Source organism: Amphiura filiformis, chromosome 9 (assembly GCF_039555335.1).
Source record: "Amphiura filiformis chromosome 9, Afil_fr2py, whole genome shotgun sequence".
NCBI classification, from domain to species: Eukaryota; Metazoa; Echinodermata; class Ophiuroidea; order Amphilepidida; family Amphiuridae; genus Amphiura; species Amphiura filiformis.
The window spans coordinates 15,711,746-15,729,774 of record NC_092636.1 but is presented as its reverse complement, the minus strand read 5'-3'; the positions used below and the strand labels follow the sequence as shown (position 1 = coordinate 15,729,774).

General features: G+C 36.5%; 1 protein-coding gene across 1 annotated transcript in view; it reads right to left on the bottom strand.

Moving 5' to 3' along the window:
* LOC140160680 (lysosome membrane protein 2-like) overlaps positions 1 to 13,895 on the bottom strand; it is a 40,929-nt gene extending 27,034 nt beyond the window's left edge. The window contains exons 1-5 of the mRNA XM_072183967.1: positions 13,639 to 13,895; positions 10,086 to 10,203; positions 6,952 to 7,112; positions 5,032 to 5,176; positions 2,606 to 2,809 (exon numbers count right to left, since the gene is read on the bottom strand). Coding sequence (XP_072040068.1) covers positions 2,606 to 2,809; positions 5,032 to 5,176; positions 6,952 to 7,112; positions 10,086 to 10,196 — 621 coding nt within the window. The 5' untranslated portion in view covers positions 10,197 to 10,203; positions 13,639 to 13,895. The remainder of the gene's footprint in view (positions 1 to 2,605; positions 2,810 to 5,031; positions 5,177 to 6,951; positions 7,113 to 10,085; positions 10,204 to 13,638) is intronic.
* Between the last annotated feature and the right edge of the window lie 4,134 nt (positions 13,896 to 18,029).

The following is an 18,029-nucleotide window of genomic DNA, read 5'->3' as shown; positions in this document are numbered from 1 at the left end:
CAAATTAGGCCTATTTTTTCATATTTTGCATGATAACGTTATATAGGCCTATTGAAACTTTTTTATTTAAAACGAATTGTGTCTTTAAATGTTTTAAAAGCGATATTATATCATATTAACTTTATTTTCAGCCGAAGTTCGCAAAGTAGGCCCTATGCCTATTATAGGCCTAGCATTTTCAATTTATACATTTTGATTTGCCAAAACTTTACTTATTTGAAGCAAGAATTTTTCTGTTATATTTAAAATTGATTTATAGGCCTAGCATGCATTTTGTTTTACTTCTTGTCACTTTCCTGAAAGGTCTACTGCAAAGTTATACTTTTACTGCCGTAAGTTTATGCAAAACTTTGGCTTGTGCTATTTTCTTTTTCCGTTTTTCAAAATGGTGTTTTTATAGGCCTATTAGTTTGATTTGTTTTTCATGTTGATTTTTTACGTTATCAAATTATGCCTATAAATCGGTGTCACATCAATTATATAGGCCTATTGCAGTGTTTGTTTGAAATTGTGTCTTATTTTTTATCACGCAAATATTAATGCTTGTTATGAATTATTATTGTTATAATTATTTATTTTACACATTTAATATTTTATTTCATCAATAGGCGTACATGCTTCTTATAATATTCCTACTTTTAACTTCTTTATTGGCAATTTTTCTCAAGTTGTTTCTTCCATTCTTCGTTTATTGGTTTCTTCCTGGTTATTTATTTCTTAATTTGTTATTTATTTAGTTATTCAAATAACCACCAATTAACAAAAATGTATTTTATTCATCATATTAGTTTATTGAATTATACTTTGTTTACTGATCATGTTTATTTCTTTTATTAACAAATTTATTTTATTGATCTAATATTTCCCTTATTTTTAAAGTCCAGTTTGCATTTCCCCCTCCCTAATCCTCTAAAAAAAAGCAAGAAATAAAGAATATTATTTGAATAAATCAAGAGAATATAAAAAATATGGCAATAGGCCTAAAAGCAAAACCGGCAACCCAAAACGCCGGTACTGAGCACCAGGCCCAGTCGCAGAGTCACATCGGTGTGACTCTCCTCGAAGTCACCAGCCTTGCAAGTCACTCTGTAGAAACCTAGGAGGCTGGCTACCCGGCTATTTCGGACCGGCGATATGGAAAACCGAGGTGTAGTTTCCGATGCAGTGACATTGATGTGACATCGGCGTCACACAGATGAGAATCTTGCAGTGTACTTTTAGAATCATAGAGCATGCAAATAGACTATGTTGTTTTGTACACTACAAGATTCCTGGCGATGGAATACCTCTGCTGCAATGGTACTTCGCGGCTACTACCACTGCTACTATCGAGTACCCTAGCCCTTTGTGGCCGACGTTGGTACTACACCAAAGTGCCAGCGTCGGCCACCATACTGTAGATACCCCCGTAGCAAAGTACTTACATCGATACTCCACCATGCGTCACCTAAGAGTCGATCATGAACGATGTTTAGTAGGTGACTTATAGGCACACCATGGTCGGGGTACTTCGATGGCCCTTCAGCGGAAGTACCTGCACAGTAACCGCATCCATGGTGTACCCATGTGTCAGCAGTGAAGTAGCAGTGAAGGTACTCACCCGCGAGGTACTCTCATGAGAATCCTGTAGTGTAACTACTAAATGGGTGCCACATTTAAACTATTGTAAATACTATCACTCTCTTCAGGGTTCAAATTCAAGATGGCACCGCACACAAAACTGTGTGGGACAATATATTTGCAGGGTAAATAAACAAAATTACATCAGTAAGTGCATTAACATTACAAACAAGAATCTGATGACATTCTACCATAATTAGGCAATGAACTGGATGGAAGTTTGAGTCATAATAGGTTTTGTCCATGCAATTTAGCAATGCGCTGTGATCACCTGAAATGGCGTTTAATAAAAGCCTGTGTATTATTATTAAGGCATCTAAAATGAGCGTTTATTATGCTTTCGACAGTATTTTTGTGGGACATGAGAGCACCTCAGACCTGTCAATTGCATTCTGAATACTGAAGCATGTCTTTCTGATATCAAATAATTTTCATTTTTGAAAATCACAATATAATACAAATTTTATGACAAATTATAAAAATTTGATATTTTTCAAATTTTTGATATATAACAGTCCTCGAAGTAAATTATATAAATCTAATGATATATTCTTAAAGTGTATGTAGCAGGAGGAAAAGTTTACGGTCAATTGAAAATTTTGACCTTTCATATTGAAGATATAGATTTTTTCCCCAAAAAGACCTAAAATACGAAAGGTCAAAATTTTCAATTGATCGTCGGCATTTCATCCCACCTACATACACTTTAAGTATAAGTCATCAGATTTACAAAGTTTACTTTAGTACTGTTAAATATCAAAAATATCAATTTTAATGATTTGCCATAAAATGTGTATTAAATTGCAATTTCAAAAACCAAAATTATTTGATATCAGAATGACATTCTTCGTATACAGAATGCAATTCGATATGTCTGATGTGCTCTAATGTCCCAAAATAAATACTGTCCAAACGTTCATACCCCAGCCCTTAATATATAGGGCCAGGCCATTCATGGTTCAGCAAAAACAACAATAATACTCACATTGTACATGAAGCCAAAGTGCGGATCTGGTACAAGAGTTTTATCGAAGTCGTGTACTAGTTTCAGCATGTTGTCTAAATAACCCCAAAGAAGATCATTTATTGTAATCTCCAAGAAGATATCTTCCTTCTCAATTCTCGCCAGCAAAGTTAACACAATTTCTTGATAAAGAGGATTTTCGTATTTCAATTGTTCTGCGATGCTCTGTATAAAAAGAAAAGTAATTCTTTATTGAAAGCACTGATTATGCTCTTATGGCGATGATAGTATATCAAAAGGATTGAATCATTCATCAGACATGTTATTATCATTAACATCATCCATAGCATACATGTCATGATCATTGATCATACAGGTGAAAGGTCAAAAATCATAGGTCACAGTACACCCAAAAAGTAACAATCTTAATGGCCATATATGCTACAACATAAGCTATTTTTAGGTATTTGCTCAAAATATCAAAGAACCACTAAACCAATACCAGTTTGTACTCATTTTAATACATTTGTCATACAGAGTCTAAATATGGTCATGAAAATGTGCAATTTTTGAATTTCTAAAGAAAATTCGGAACTTCGTCTGCAGTCCACTCCCGTGTGAAGAGGGTTAAAATGTAGTATTTTTTGTCACTATAGATTTTATGCCAAAGTTACCCAAAATTGTTACCTCTCTTTATCAGGGAACCATAAGGCAAAAAAAAAAGTTGTTTGTTTGTCCTCCACCGCCCGCTCCTCAGATTAAAGCCTGACCAATATATATTTTTCAATTTTTTAAAAATAAAAATAAGTAAAATTCAATCTTTTTTTCAGATTTGGAGTATCTCTGGACCTAGCTAGAGCTAAATACTAAGATCTTTAATGGATGAACGTAAAAAAGCCCCCCAAAAACATTTTGTGTCTTCAATATGCAAAGTTATAACTTGTGTTCATGTCATAGTCAGGGGCGGCGCCAGGGTATTTTGATAGGGGGGGCAAAACAATTTTGGAAATTTGTTATGCAAACGACGCAGGGGGGTGTCTGAGGGGGGATGTACCCCCCTCAGAATTGGGAAAATGTTCAAAATGAAAGCACAAATGAAGCCATTTGATGCACCATTTTCACCCCTTTTAGGGTTATTTATTTATTTTCTAACCGCATATTTTTATGGATTTCATTCACGGGCCCGACTTTCAGCCCGCTGGTTTTAGGCAAATCCAGCACCTTTTGGCACCAGAATAAGTTGCGAGAAGTGAAATATGGTGGAAATGTAAAATAAAGTCGCGCAAAGCGCGAAAAAATTGGCACTTTTTAGTCTAAAATGGCCAAATATGAGGTTACTTTAGTCAGAAACCAGGAGCGTTGGAAGGTGCCCCTATGATCACTAAAAGCGAAAAGGTCCACTTTATGAGCGTGCGAGAAAAAAATGCTTTTCAGTCAGAAAAGGACAAAAATTGCCCATTCGCGAGTGTAGCGAGCGAAAAAATTAGGTTCTTTATGCTTTCTTGGTCAAAATTTTAGGAAAAGGTGCAAAACAGGGCCATCATTTCAAAATCAGCCCCAATAAATCCTGGCTACGCCCTGGCCGGCCGTAATGAAGCCAATTGCTTATATTTACGCTTTCGTATATTGGTGCATAATGTTTACACTATTTCTGATACAATGTGATGAAACCCCGTAAAAGTTGTGTAATATCGGACTGAAAGTAAACTTATTTAAAATGATTAATTGCTGCATGACACAGACTTGCATGTGTTGCCGCGCCAGGAAAATGATGTAGCCAGGATTTTTCCAAAGTTGTTGGGGGAAAAGGCAAGAGAGAGGCGATGCGACTTTTATGGGGGAAAATTTGCCGAAAATGGGCCCAAAATATAAAAATCAACAACTTTAAAACCGCGTGGGTCAGCATTCCACAAGGGCAAGATCCGAAGGGGGAGTTTCCTCCTTTTAACCATGGCCAGGGAGCCGGGAATTTCTCCTTTTCTTCTTCTCCCTCCTCTCTTTCTCTCCCCTCCCTTTTCTCTCTCCCTCTTCTCTTTCTCTTTTTCCTTTCGTTTACCTCTTTTTTGAAAATTATAGGGGGGGCAATTGCCCCCCCTTGCCCCCCCTGTGGCGCCGCCCCTGGTCATAGTCTATTATTTTTAGTGACTTCAAAATACATTGGATTTGAAATCATTAAAAGACTATGACATGAACACAAATTATAACTTTAACTGCATATTAGAGAAACAAAATGTTGTTTATTTTAAGTCACCATGAATGATTGTAGCATTTAGCTCTAGCTAGGTCCAGGAATACGCCAAATCAGAAAAAAAATAAAAAAAATCCCCCTGCCCGCACGTTCTCGTTCAAAGCTGTGGAGGACAAACAAACAAATTTTTTTTTTTGGCTTAAGAGCAAATATCAAAAATTAAGTTGTCAATATAAATTAAATAATCATCGAAACTGACCATAAGTGGTACATTGAGCGTTGTGATAATATCACTAGGATCCCCATTAGATGTCTCCGGATCAAAGATATATGTAGGAAAATTGGAATACATCACGGTTCCATCCTCATGATCATAGGAAATATTGAGCTTTGGTTTGAAGTAACTGAGAATGAATAAAAGTAAAGTAAAGTAAGGTAAAAGTATGATAATTATTTTTAAAACAAAATTGTTGTTCCATAAAGTTATTGATATTTTTATAATAGATTCATATTTATCAAAAAAGGTGAATCAGATTGTAATAGAACATAAAAACACGAGTTGGGCGACACTTTTTCCTAGTTGACTAGTCGGCAGCAAACAGTCACGACTACGACTATAGTTGCGACTATCCGTGGTCAAAATTGGACCGAAAAATCAAGTGAAAGATTGGTGCAAATTTACAATAACAAGTCAACAACACCAATTTAATGATGATTTATGGACTTTGTGATTATTTGTTGGTTAGTGTTACTACTGATAAGACAATGATTAATGTTTTTATCACATTTTCCCAGTTTATATGCTAGTACTTGGTTGGTTTTGGTGCAGATATCTGGCGCTTTTAACATGATTTTTAAATATAAAAATATAGTTGTGTTAGTCGACTTTTGGTTTTCAATAGTCATAGTCACGACTACCAGTAATAGTCGCGACTAACGACTATTGGCAACTTAGTCGCCCAAGCCTAAAAAACACAATAAACGTAATGCATGTGTCAGGATTCAATCTACACACGATAGACTTGAGGAAAATATCATATATATGCTCGTATAAAACGGTTTTAAGCATTTTTGAATAAAAGTTGGTAATTTGGGTACCTTTACTAATTTGGATCAGCTGAATAAAAAAGGGGTTATCAACAAGCCTCGAAGGCACCCAGGAGCCATTTACCCAATGGTCATAACATTTTGGATCCTGGTCCACACCAAAATCAAGTGAACCAGGCTCTACATTTAATCAAACATTAGAGCCTGGTAGTTAAACCAGTTTTTGTATTTAATGTGTACAATTACAATCTAAATGACTCCTAGCTCTTTACAAATGGCTCCTGGTTCACTAGATAATCACAGGACCAGGAGCCACCTTTTCCAAATGTGTGGCTCCTGGTCCAGATCTGCTTATTTCGAGGCTTGGTTATCAAGCGTTTTGTTAAGAATTTATTCAGCACAATGATGGCCAGGATTAACAAATAGTTTTCCCACAGTATTCTACACTCTTAGAAAAATATGCAACTAGAAAAGTAAAACTTAGAACCGTTTTGTCCTGAAAAGAGGGTTCTTCCAGGGTTCATTATATGTTCAAGAACCCAAAAAGGTTCCATAAAGAACCAATACAGGTTCTACCCCTTTGGAGAACCTTTGATAGTTCTTTGAAGAGTCCTGGAGGACTGCCGAAGAACCCTTGTAGCATCCTTTTTTTATTGTTTATATTGTTTCATATTGTTGAAATGACAGTTTTCGGCTTTCATTTCAAAAGGGGCTAACAAGCATGAAACTATGGTACGTGGGGGTCACAGTCATTTAAACATGGTGGAAATGGCACGTGGACATGGTGATCTGACCATACCTTAACCCAAACTCTACAAGTGCTCTTTGGTGAATGGAAGAGAAAGAAGGAGGGAATAATGAAGATGAACAAAAATGTAGTTTGGGGTGGGATTCGAACCCACAGATTCCTTGCATGTCAAGCACCAGGTCACCCACCTGTCCAGTAGCTATTGGTGTTTTACTGGCCTGGCCTACGAATCTGTGCGTATATGACTTGAGATGATTGTGTCATCACATCATGTGGTATGTATGCATGCATAATGGCTTTCAGCTTTAGTATTTTGTACCACACAGTGTAGTAGGGTTAAAATGATAATACATAATAATAAGAATATAAAGTATGCATACTTACCGATATGAATATGGTCCTTTTTCAATAAGAACAGGTTTCCCACCCGCCAGAACTTCAGCAGAGTTATTCAAGTGGAAGAAACAGAACTCAATGTACATGCCTCCAGGTAAGTCTGCCCAATTTTTGTATCCAACTGTAGAATTTTTATACAGTATTACGCTCTGGAAAACATAATTATTGGCATTGCTTAATGTTGATGTCAAGGTGGTACTACACCCCCTGATAAATTTTGTGACTGATTTTGCATTTTTCTCAAAAAATAACTACACACTGGTAACAAAGGTTGTGTATATTATAGGGGCAAGGAATCCAATTACTTCACTGAAATTTCAGTGATTCAAGACAAGCGGTTCATATGTTAAGAAATGAGGTACATTGCTATATTCTTCCATTTCTTGCTTTGTTTATCCAGAGAAGATGTAATAAAGAGGAGGGTCAACGGAATTATATCCTTGAGATAATCCCGTAGGTAATCCTGTCGCATCTATTCATAGTCCTTTATTCTCAAGTAGTTAGACATCCACTTGAAATATCCTATGATGTTATGTGTGTGACCGCCCATGGTTGACCAATTTTCACTTCAGAATTGAAAATATTTCCCATGTTTCTATAAAGAATTTGTTAAAAAGTATGAAACGTGTGTGTTAAGGACCTGCTGCTTGGATGGGATACCACATGTGGGTAATACAAGAAAGAAATCGAGTGCTGTAAAATTTCCCCCAAATCCACCGTTTTTTGTAAATATATAAATTTCTAAAGAAGAAATTTTAGGATTTTTAGAGAGGTGATGATTGTTGATCATTTCTATTTTATTATTTTATATATTTTCCTGTCATTTCCTGCCAACCTAATAAAGGTATTCTGATAATTGATAACATTCTTTATCTTAAATAATAGAGTCTGAAAGTGGCAACAAGTAGCAAAAATTATAATTTGCCATAGAACTTCAGTCATATTTTATCTGAAATCTGACTAGATGACAGGGTCTGCATGCATGCTGTGTATAGCATGATGACATGCACACACTGACCTATCCCTAAAAGCAGATAGCTGCAACTTGTGTATCACACCCATCCTGGGTTCAAGCCCTATTGTGGTATTCTATTGTTAAGCAGCTAAATAGGGTGATTCATCATTTACTTTGAGTGTAACGGTCTCACACATATTTTGTTTGAGGATAGCTTGATCAACCTCCTCTTTATTACATCTTCTCTGGTTTATCAAAGCTATCTGGGCCAGCCACAGAGGAGTAAGATAAACAGAGCGCGTACCACCAGTCAAAGTCTCCGCCTCATCCGATAATGAGGGCCGATTGTTCCGTGAAATGCGACAGGCGAGACTGCTTACGCAATTACCGCGTATTTTCACGCATAGCGCTCTCGCAGCGCTGGCGTGATTGTTAGACACGACACGATCGAACAATCGGCCCTCATGAATATGCGAGAACTGGTAGCATACAATACACGGGGACTTTGACTGGTTGTACGCGCTCTGTTTCTTCCTCCTCTGTGGGGCCAGCATGCATCTTATTAGCCTCCATTGGCTATCTAGGCTTGTGCATTTTTATTGTATGAGCTTGGAACGGGCCATGGATTTCCTATGGATTAGCATGTGTCCTTCACGGACCAACCTGGGTAAACAAACAAACAAACATTCTAGCGGTACCTCTTTCCTTATCATAAATAACGTACCGCTTGTCTTGAGTCACTGAAATTCCAGTGTAGTAACTGGATTCCTTGCCCCTATAATACAGGCCTACATAACTTTTGTTACCAGTGTGTTATTATTTTTTTAGAAAAATGCAAAAGTAGTAACAAATTTATCAAGGGGTGTAGTACCACCTTAACTACAAGCTAGTACACCACAGCTACATTTCATTGGCAAATGTTATATCTATACTACATACATATATTATTTCAGATTATTTCAGGAAATAATAATATATGTTTTGATACACATGTATTAAATTTTATTGTTTAAAAATGTTATTTTGCAATGAGGAAATAATATTAATTATTATTATTAAATATATTTAAAATATATTTAATAATAATAATATTATTTCCTCATTGCAAAATAACATTTTTAAACAATAAAAATTGAACATTCAATTCACAAAATCAAAATAGCACAGGGACTAAATATCCCATATCCTTTAATTGAAGGAATCTTTATTTACCTATGAATTAATTAATCAATTTTTACGTGTAGTTGTCATTTTGTAATAAAACTGTCAGAGCACCATGAACAATTCATCCCAATTCATCAAGGGAAGCATAATGTATTTGATGTATCTTAATTTTTTCACAATGCACAAACAGATTGCTACTTTTCAAAATTTTCAATAGCCCGGTTCAATAGCACTGTAAGAAAGTTTATTTTCATCCATTATTTGGTCCATGTTCGTTTTGGGTGGCAGAACCCTTAGTTTGCATATTTTTAAAAGTAATATAAACAGTATTAAAAATATAAATTCAAAAGTCAAATAAGTTAAATGTTGCAGTATTGAGGCCAGGCAGCCAAAAGTGGACAAATCATATATCAAAATGTTCAGAAGAGTCTAGAGAATCTTTTCTGCCATGTTGTCAAAATTTTGTAACCTGTATGGCGTATTCTGTTTCTATGGCAACAATCACGCTATTTAAGGATTTTTGTAATTTTTTTACCCAAAAATGTCAAATTTTAACAAGCTATTTCTTAAATAAATGGAGTAGCAACTTCATATTTATTTAATCATCACTTAATTCAATACATTAAATTTATGGGAGTGCCATTTTGACCGAAAAATGAAATTTTTACATGGGAAACTTTTGCATCATGGGAAGTGTATTAATATCAAGTTGGTCACAATATTTTTCTGTGACCTTTGGTTTTTGAGTTTGACCTATTACCTCTTGAAATTCATAAGTTGATTTGTAGCACAAATTTATCCTTTTCAGCATTTTCAGCAATTTCTTACATTGCAAAAGTTTGTATTAATACGGTACACTTTATATTATTGATATACAAGATTTCTTTAATTTTAAGCTATTAAGAGAATTCAAAGAGAAGGTAGTTTCCAAAGAAATTGGCATGCTCATTTAAAAGCAAATTTCCCAGTAAAATTGATTAAAAACAGGTGTAAGTGGCCTTACCTTGATCACCTCATCATGTATGATTTTGTCAATGACTGGGAAGGATATTCCTCCAAGACCCACTAACAAAATACCAAGCAAAGCACCAATTACCAAACCCGCTGTCCCCATTTTGTTCCTGTGTGAGAGAGACAGATACAGTAGGAGACAAACAGAGACAAGTATTCAGTACTGCCGACAAGGGGTGGGGTGGCATTGGGCCTGGGGTTTTAGGCAGCCCATAATTTAAGTAAAGAAAAGAATACCTGAATGTAAAAGCAAAGAATACAGTGTATCCCTACCCCTGGGCCCCTACATGTACCCCTAAATATGTATGTAATACTACAAGTACATGTACAAGTTTACCTTTTATTAATATTTCTGCATGTTTTGTGGTAATGTATGAATATTACAAATGATAATGGTTCCCCTGAATAGTATAAATGTAATCTTAAATGCTTTTCATATATTTTTTAACTGGACCCATATCCTAATTCGCAACACAAACCGGACAAAACAGATGTGTCATTTATCGGTATGATATTTTCGTTATTGATGCTGCACAACTACAGTTCCCTGTACTACCCATATGATTATATCCCATAAAATACTATGACGTGCCAGCCAGCGGCATGCGTGTACGGGCCCAGGGGGCCACTCAAGTATGATAGTGTACTCGTAATTTACCAAAAATTTTAAAAAAATGTACCCTAAACAAGTTTTTCAGATTCAGAAACTACCCTTATTCTTGAAAATCAGTGTTTTTTAGACCCTAAATACGTTACGCGCGTAACTTGTCTTGCCTAAAAAAACACCCCTTTTTACTTATTTTTTGGTCACACATGCGTACAGCCCATTTATGTGAGTGGTCCCCCCGGGCGTGGGGGCAGGGGGCAGTTTGTCAAAATGTTGGGGTATATGCACCCAATCAGGGAAAAAACTGGGGAAATAGTTATTACGGCGAGTCAAGTGAGCCCCCCCCCCGGACTTTTGAAAACCTGTGCACGCCAGTAACTCAGCTGCCAGCATGCCTCCCTGTCCATTTAGGGGCTGTGCAATAATTATGAGCCCTGGGGGAGGGTAAAATGGGGGGGCAAGACATTTTTGGCGAGCTGAAAGGGGGGGGCAAGCAATTTTTGGCAAGCCGAGAGGGGGGGGCAAGCTATTTTTGGCACACATGAAGGTGGCGCCTTTTAAATAAAACGCTCTAAAAAGTCTTAGGAAAACAGTACGGAAACGCTTAAATATGCAAATTTTCCTGCTCGCAACATAGGCCTATATCTAAATTGGGATCCTAAAAATTTGGCATGCACAAGGGGGGAAACTTTTGGCGGGCGAGAGAGGGGGGCAAGCAATTTTGGCGAGCCGAGAGGGGGGGGTAGGCGATTTTGGCGAGCCGTTTGGAAATTTTACCCCCCTTACTGGCCTGTCGACATCCACGGTGGCAGTGCCAGGATTTTTTTTCAGAGGGGGAGCAAAATATTGCTGCAAAAAGTGGAAATTTTCGTAATTTTAAGTTATTACTGGAGGGGCAACAGGCATGTGACAGGGGGGAAAGAGTTCTGACTGGGGGAAACGCTCCGATTTGTAGCTGGAAAATTCTTTCAGATTCAAAAAATATAAGTATTTCTCTCTGTTTGAGAAACATTTCAAGATTTTAACAATCAATGTTGAATTTTTGGTAATATGTCACTGTCACACAAATATATATGGACCCCTGAAAACGGGAATTACCCACATACATCGAATGTCTGAATGACAAACCGTTCAAACCCAAGGGAACGTCCATTATTATATGAGCCTTATATGGAAGTCACCACTTGACTTCGATTATTCCGTGGTATCAAAAGCCACAAGTACTTGAACTTGAGTACCATCACCCACAGTAAGCTGACATTATTCATTTTTAGCAGATTTAAAAATAAATAAAAATACATTTATTATAAATGAATCATGATATTATGATTTTTTAAAAAATATAAAAAAATACAGGAATTATTAGTAGAGATTTATCATGTAAAATAATAAACAAAGTCGTCATTTTAATAAATCATGACAAACTTTTAAAATCATGCTACTATGCTAGCCTACAGTGCCATCTAAATAAATTTAAATTAATTCATGAATGATAAATAAATGAAAGTTACCTGAAGAAATTAACAAAAATAAGAACATAAACAAATAATATATTATACTTAGCTGTAGGCCCTACAAATAAACGAAAAGGCCTATAAAAAGAAAAAAGATAAAGAAAAATCTGAAATGAATTCAGTGTAGGCCTACTTTTTAATTGTATTTTTTACAAATTCAAAAATAAGATAGTGATATTAAATAATAAATAGTAATAATAATATTAGGTCTAGTAATAATAATAAATAATAATAATAATAAAATAATGATTAATATTTATAATAATAATTTAATAATATAATAGTAATAAATAAAAATAATAGATAATATAAATAAGTAATAAATAATAATAAATAGTAGTAATATAATATTTAAAAATAATATTGATTACAAAAAAACATTAAAAAACAACATTCATCGTGTTTATATCGTGTTATTTTTCATAATATTATCAAACTTATTTCTCCACTGAAAATTATAAAATAACTGTAAACAATTATAACAAAATATATTACTAAATATTAATTGAGTGACAGCCAATTGATCAAAACCCATCATAAACATCCATTGCCATTGCGTAAGAGGATTAGGTAAATAATAACAAAGAACTAGTATTATAATAATAAAAGACGTTCCCTTGGGTTTGAACGGTTTGTTCTGAATGTATGGAGCCGGTAGGCCTAAGTTGGCCGTCCCAATAATGTCAGAAGCCAAAAGTCACACATTCGATGGGTGTATCACAGATGGATCATGAACCTACTCATGATATCTAACCACTGATATTAAAGAATTTCAAAGCTAGGACTAGGTTCGGTCTAGTCGGGATTATGCACTTTCAGTTTCTCACGCGTTTGAACGGGAATTGGATTGCGTACTTTTTCGATGTCTAGTGAGCAAATTTCTTCAATATTTTGAGAAAATGATGTCAAATTTTCTATTCTATATTGTTTGGTAATAATGTCTTTTGCCAATAGTATGTTTAAAGTTGTAATTTTGTGTTTTTGATCGCAAAGATCGGATATTTTCGCTCCTCGATTCAAATTCTGAACCCTTCGCAAGGGTGCCGATTTCGGCAGAACTTTGACGATAATTTTGCCTTTTTGGACACCAAAATGCATTCGATCCTTAATTTTGTTTCAACCGAGTCTTAAATTAGCAAGCACAATATTAAAGGTTGATACCACTTTTATATACATTGATAAAATTTTAAAGATTTTTTTGCAAGTTTCTAACCGGCGCAAATCGTTTAAGTGTGTATTTCCCATTGACATCCAAAATGGGAAATACGAGTCTGATGGACATAGGAACGGCGTCCATGAGACTCAGCGAGTCTAGTTCGGTCCAATGTCATCCCAGCCCCATGGTGACGAATTCGACACTTACACCACGCGCTGGTCACGAAAGTGACCACGCCCTACCACCACAACCTACCACCACAACCTACCTCAGATGATCCTACTTGTGTCAACTTGTAATAATCGGTGGTCTGCCTGTTTCATAAATCTTCTTTTAGCTGGTATGTGTATTTTGCGGTGTGATATGAGAGCCTACACAAAAACAGATCTGCCCGGTGATTTCCAATTCCACATTGCAATGTTTACACTTTTACTTCCTGTATCATAAAACTTCCTGGTGAACGGTATTATAGTCCAACCGTTCAAGGTACTATGAATAATTTATCAGGTGACGTATTTACCAACATAAAAGTATGTCGTGTTTCGCCTATGACGAATACACCCAAGACTAGAGTGTAATTTTCTCTCATTGGCGGCACCAGATTTTTTTTTTTTAGGGTGGGGGGAGTGAAATTCGGTGGGGGGTGCATGATCGACAAATTTAGCACAAAATTTTCGCAGTGGAAAGTGGAAATTTACGTAAATTAAGGGTTTTTGCCTCATAAGTGTGGGAAAACTGGGGGGCGGGGGGAAGGCAAGAAAAATATGGGGATGCCCCTTGCCCCCCCCGTAGCGCCACAACTGATTAAGGCCCCGGGTATAAGTGGGCTATCATTTTTCTTCGCCGGGGAGCCATATAGGGGGTCATAAAATTTTGGAAAGAAAAATAGGGGCAGGTCATAAAATTTTTGATGACCAAAATGTCAGATGACCATAGATAATTAGTTTACGTTTAAAAGTCTTCAAAAAGACTGATTTCAATACAATTTGAACCTGTTTAATAAGGGGTAGGCCTAAATGTGTATATCTGTGGTAGGAGGAGGGTCATAAAATATTTGTTGCCGAAATGGGGGCGGGGGGGGGGGGCAGTGGCGTACCGTGGCCGCCCCAACCCCGGGGGCTGAAGAAAATTCAATTTTGCCGCCCTTCCTCAACAGCCCGAAAAGGTTGACCCAATTTTTTTCTCGGTCGTTTGAAAAAGTGAAGAGCAAAAAAAAAAAAAAAAAAAAGGGTTTCAGGCGCCGAGCGCCCTAAAAGCAGCACATTTTGATGTATAGTACCATTTTTCAAAAAATTTTATGCTTTATCAAATTTTTCCGCCCTTTTTTATTTACTAATTCTTTTTGCCGCCCCTAGTCGTTTTTGCCGCCCCTGTTTTTGCCGCCCCTTCTTCTTCCGCCGTCCCTTCATTTAGGCCGCCCCCTGCTTTTACCCCGGGGGCTGGCGCCCCCAAAGCCCCCCAAAATACGCGCATGGGGAGGGGGTCGCAATTTTATTGATACCGACTTTTTGTAAATTTGGGACCCCCCTTCCAAAAATGATGATAGCCCCCTAAGGCCAATGTGTTTATAGCTATCTTTAAAAAGAACGGTATTGTATTGCAGACATACACAGGTGATGAATGCAACCTGTTTGTAGTGCAGCGCGATATAGGCCTTTCCTAAAATTGTTTGAACCAATTGCTATGGTAGTTTATGATCCGATCACTTTGACAGCGAATAGCACCCTGTACTACTCTGAGACGAATATAACTATAGGCCCCTATATTTGTCTCAGGTAGGCGGCGGCCCGGGGCGGCGGCCTACTAGGCTACTAGTGTTCGTCGAAACACTAGGCAAAAAAATTGTTGTGTTGCCCTCAATCGACCGACCCTAAATCCTGAAAAATCAGGGTCGCAATTTTTTTTTTTTTTGAATGATGATTTTTACAGATTTGTTCAACTTTTTCACTTAAAATTAATATTTTATTGAAAGACTAGTCTTAAATTGATTATCTAACATGTTTTAAAACTGAAGGTTTTAAAAAAAATCTGACCGACCGACCGACCGACCCAATTTTTCATTTTTCCCACTTGAGGGCAACCCAGCAATATTTTTTTTTTTCCTTTATCATCCTCATGTTGGTAAATACGTCTTCTGATTAATTATTCATAGCTACCTAGAATGGTTGGAATACATGAATCTTAAACATGAGTCACGCAGATCACGTGCCAGGGATTCCTCGACTAAGGGCGCACACCGCCAATTAAAGCCATGTGTGATTTGCTCCACAGTAGTCCATACATTTTACAGGACCAACGCAATATTTAGCACCATAATCAACGCCGTCAGGCGTTGGTCCTTATAGATCCGACATATCCTCCCTTGGAAAGTCAAGGGAAATGTCAAACTGACTAACCACGCCTACTGACAGCTACTGACGATATTTAGCCAATCAGATTAGACTTGCCTTCCACCTGCCAACTATGAACTACTAGCTTCCAGCTTTGGATCTAACACCACTATTGCGTAACAATATCGATAATCATGTCCATTCATTCATTCATTCATTCATTCATTCATTCATTCAATTTATCTATGTCCTCTTCAATTGCGATCAATGTTCATCATCCACGTGAATGAGCATTGATCTGATTTTACTTCTTCACAGGGTTAACCCGCGAGGTGGTAGGCAATTGGGCAACTATTGAAGATTTTCCCCGGGACTTTTGATAATATTAATAGAGGTTATCCACTTCACTCATGTGTGACTTCTATAACAAAAGGCACTGGTTCCCGTAGTATTCCTCATTCAAACTAATTCAATGCACGACCTCGGAGTTACCTGCATGACTTTGGCGGGCTATTTTGAAACAGTCATGGTTGCACATGCGGGTACTTCTTTAGAATGTCCTAAACAAGGTATAGCAGTCGTTGATAGGACATGCAGCTTATAGAACATGGATAACCTCTATTCCTGTCCCATATAAATCAATGGTTAAGAAGATACTTGGCTATTATTTAACCCGTGATTCGGGCTGAAATGTTCTTTTTCAAGTTCTTCACTTTGTAGGTTGCGCACATTATACAGGGTTTTTTTTTTTGGAGGGGGTGGCCATCGTTTCATTTTATCATTAGGCCTCAGTTATTATTATTTGTTTTACAATAATATAAAAATGGATGACGCCGCTATTTTGCATGCTTCGAATAAACTAGGAATTCAAGAAGTTACCCGCCAACAGACGAAGGGAGTTACAAGTTTTTTACATGGACATGGTTTTCCGACAGGATATGGGAAGAGCTTTATTTTCCAGTCAGCGCCAATTTGTGTTAAGGGTTCATACCACTAAATCCGCATGTGAAGCGGTTTCCGGTAAAAGTTTATCACGACTATAGTCCCAACTTTGCATAAAAATTGTGCAAAATCGGTACAATATTAACAATTTTAGTGTTGCAAATCGTGTTTTGCTAGAACTTGTGAATGTGATCTCTACTAATTTGAACAAAAACGCGAAAATTTGAGTGATGTTTACGATGATGAGCGCATGAACACACGAGGTCAAAACGCGGTTAGCAGTCGGACGTAAACACGAGAAAATCGGGCCTTTTTATATAGCGCTATTTTTCTCAAAAAAGTAGACCTAAAATATGGTGTCATTTTCAGATATGTTATGCAGAATTTTGTTCTGATTAAGATGATATCAAATATATATTTCAAAGTAAGACGTAACTCGACTTATAGCCTAAAACGTGACCCCTATTTTGCACGTAAAGTCTATGGAGAGCTATTTAGTGGCATGTACCCTTAATATTCTTTAAAATGTCGACATCGCCATAAAATGTAGTCATTTACTTGATTTGTAGTTTAGTCCAATTCCTATTAAAGTGAAGTAGGCCTATTCACTTTCTTTACTAACACAATATTTCAAGAGTTTGTTTCCAAAAGGCATTAATTCAATAGCTGCCTTGTGTAACATTTTGCTGGAATATTTTTACATTCTAAAGTTTAAATGACATTTAACGATTGGGATGGATATGTTTGCAAAAAACTACCATCGCTTAATTTAATACATTTAATTTATGGGTAAAAATGGCATTTTTTGGTGATTTTTGTTCAGTTTTGACTAAAAGAACAAATTTTTATATGGGAAATTTTTTGAAAATTGACATATGCATCTTGCAAAGTGCAAGTGTATCCGTTTACTAAGATGGATGTTTGGATCAAAAACGTCAATCATAACATTTTTCTGCGACCTATGGTTTTTGACCTATGACCCTTGGAATTCATAAGTAGGCCTAAAACGGGTGTTTAAAAAAAAAGCGATCCAAAAATTTTGAATCTATAAAAAAAAGTGGTTCTAAAAGTTTAACATATGTAAGGGGGTCAAAAAAGTTTTGACATACCGAAATCAAAATTTTCCAGCCCCAAGTATTTACATGTATGAACGTGCTCTTTAAGTACTGTATCTCTACTAATTATGTCAAATTAGGCCTATAAACCTTTAGATTTTGCAGTGTTCCTCTTTTGGACCTCGCCTCATACAAACAGACGGCTGCCAAAAATTGAAAAACGATGAAAGCAGTGCACTTTTTAAAATTTTGTCTTGTCTTGTCTTTTCTTGTTTGTAACTTTGAAATAAAACAAAGACCAGGAAAGTATTACAACGGAGCGGAGAGCCGTT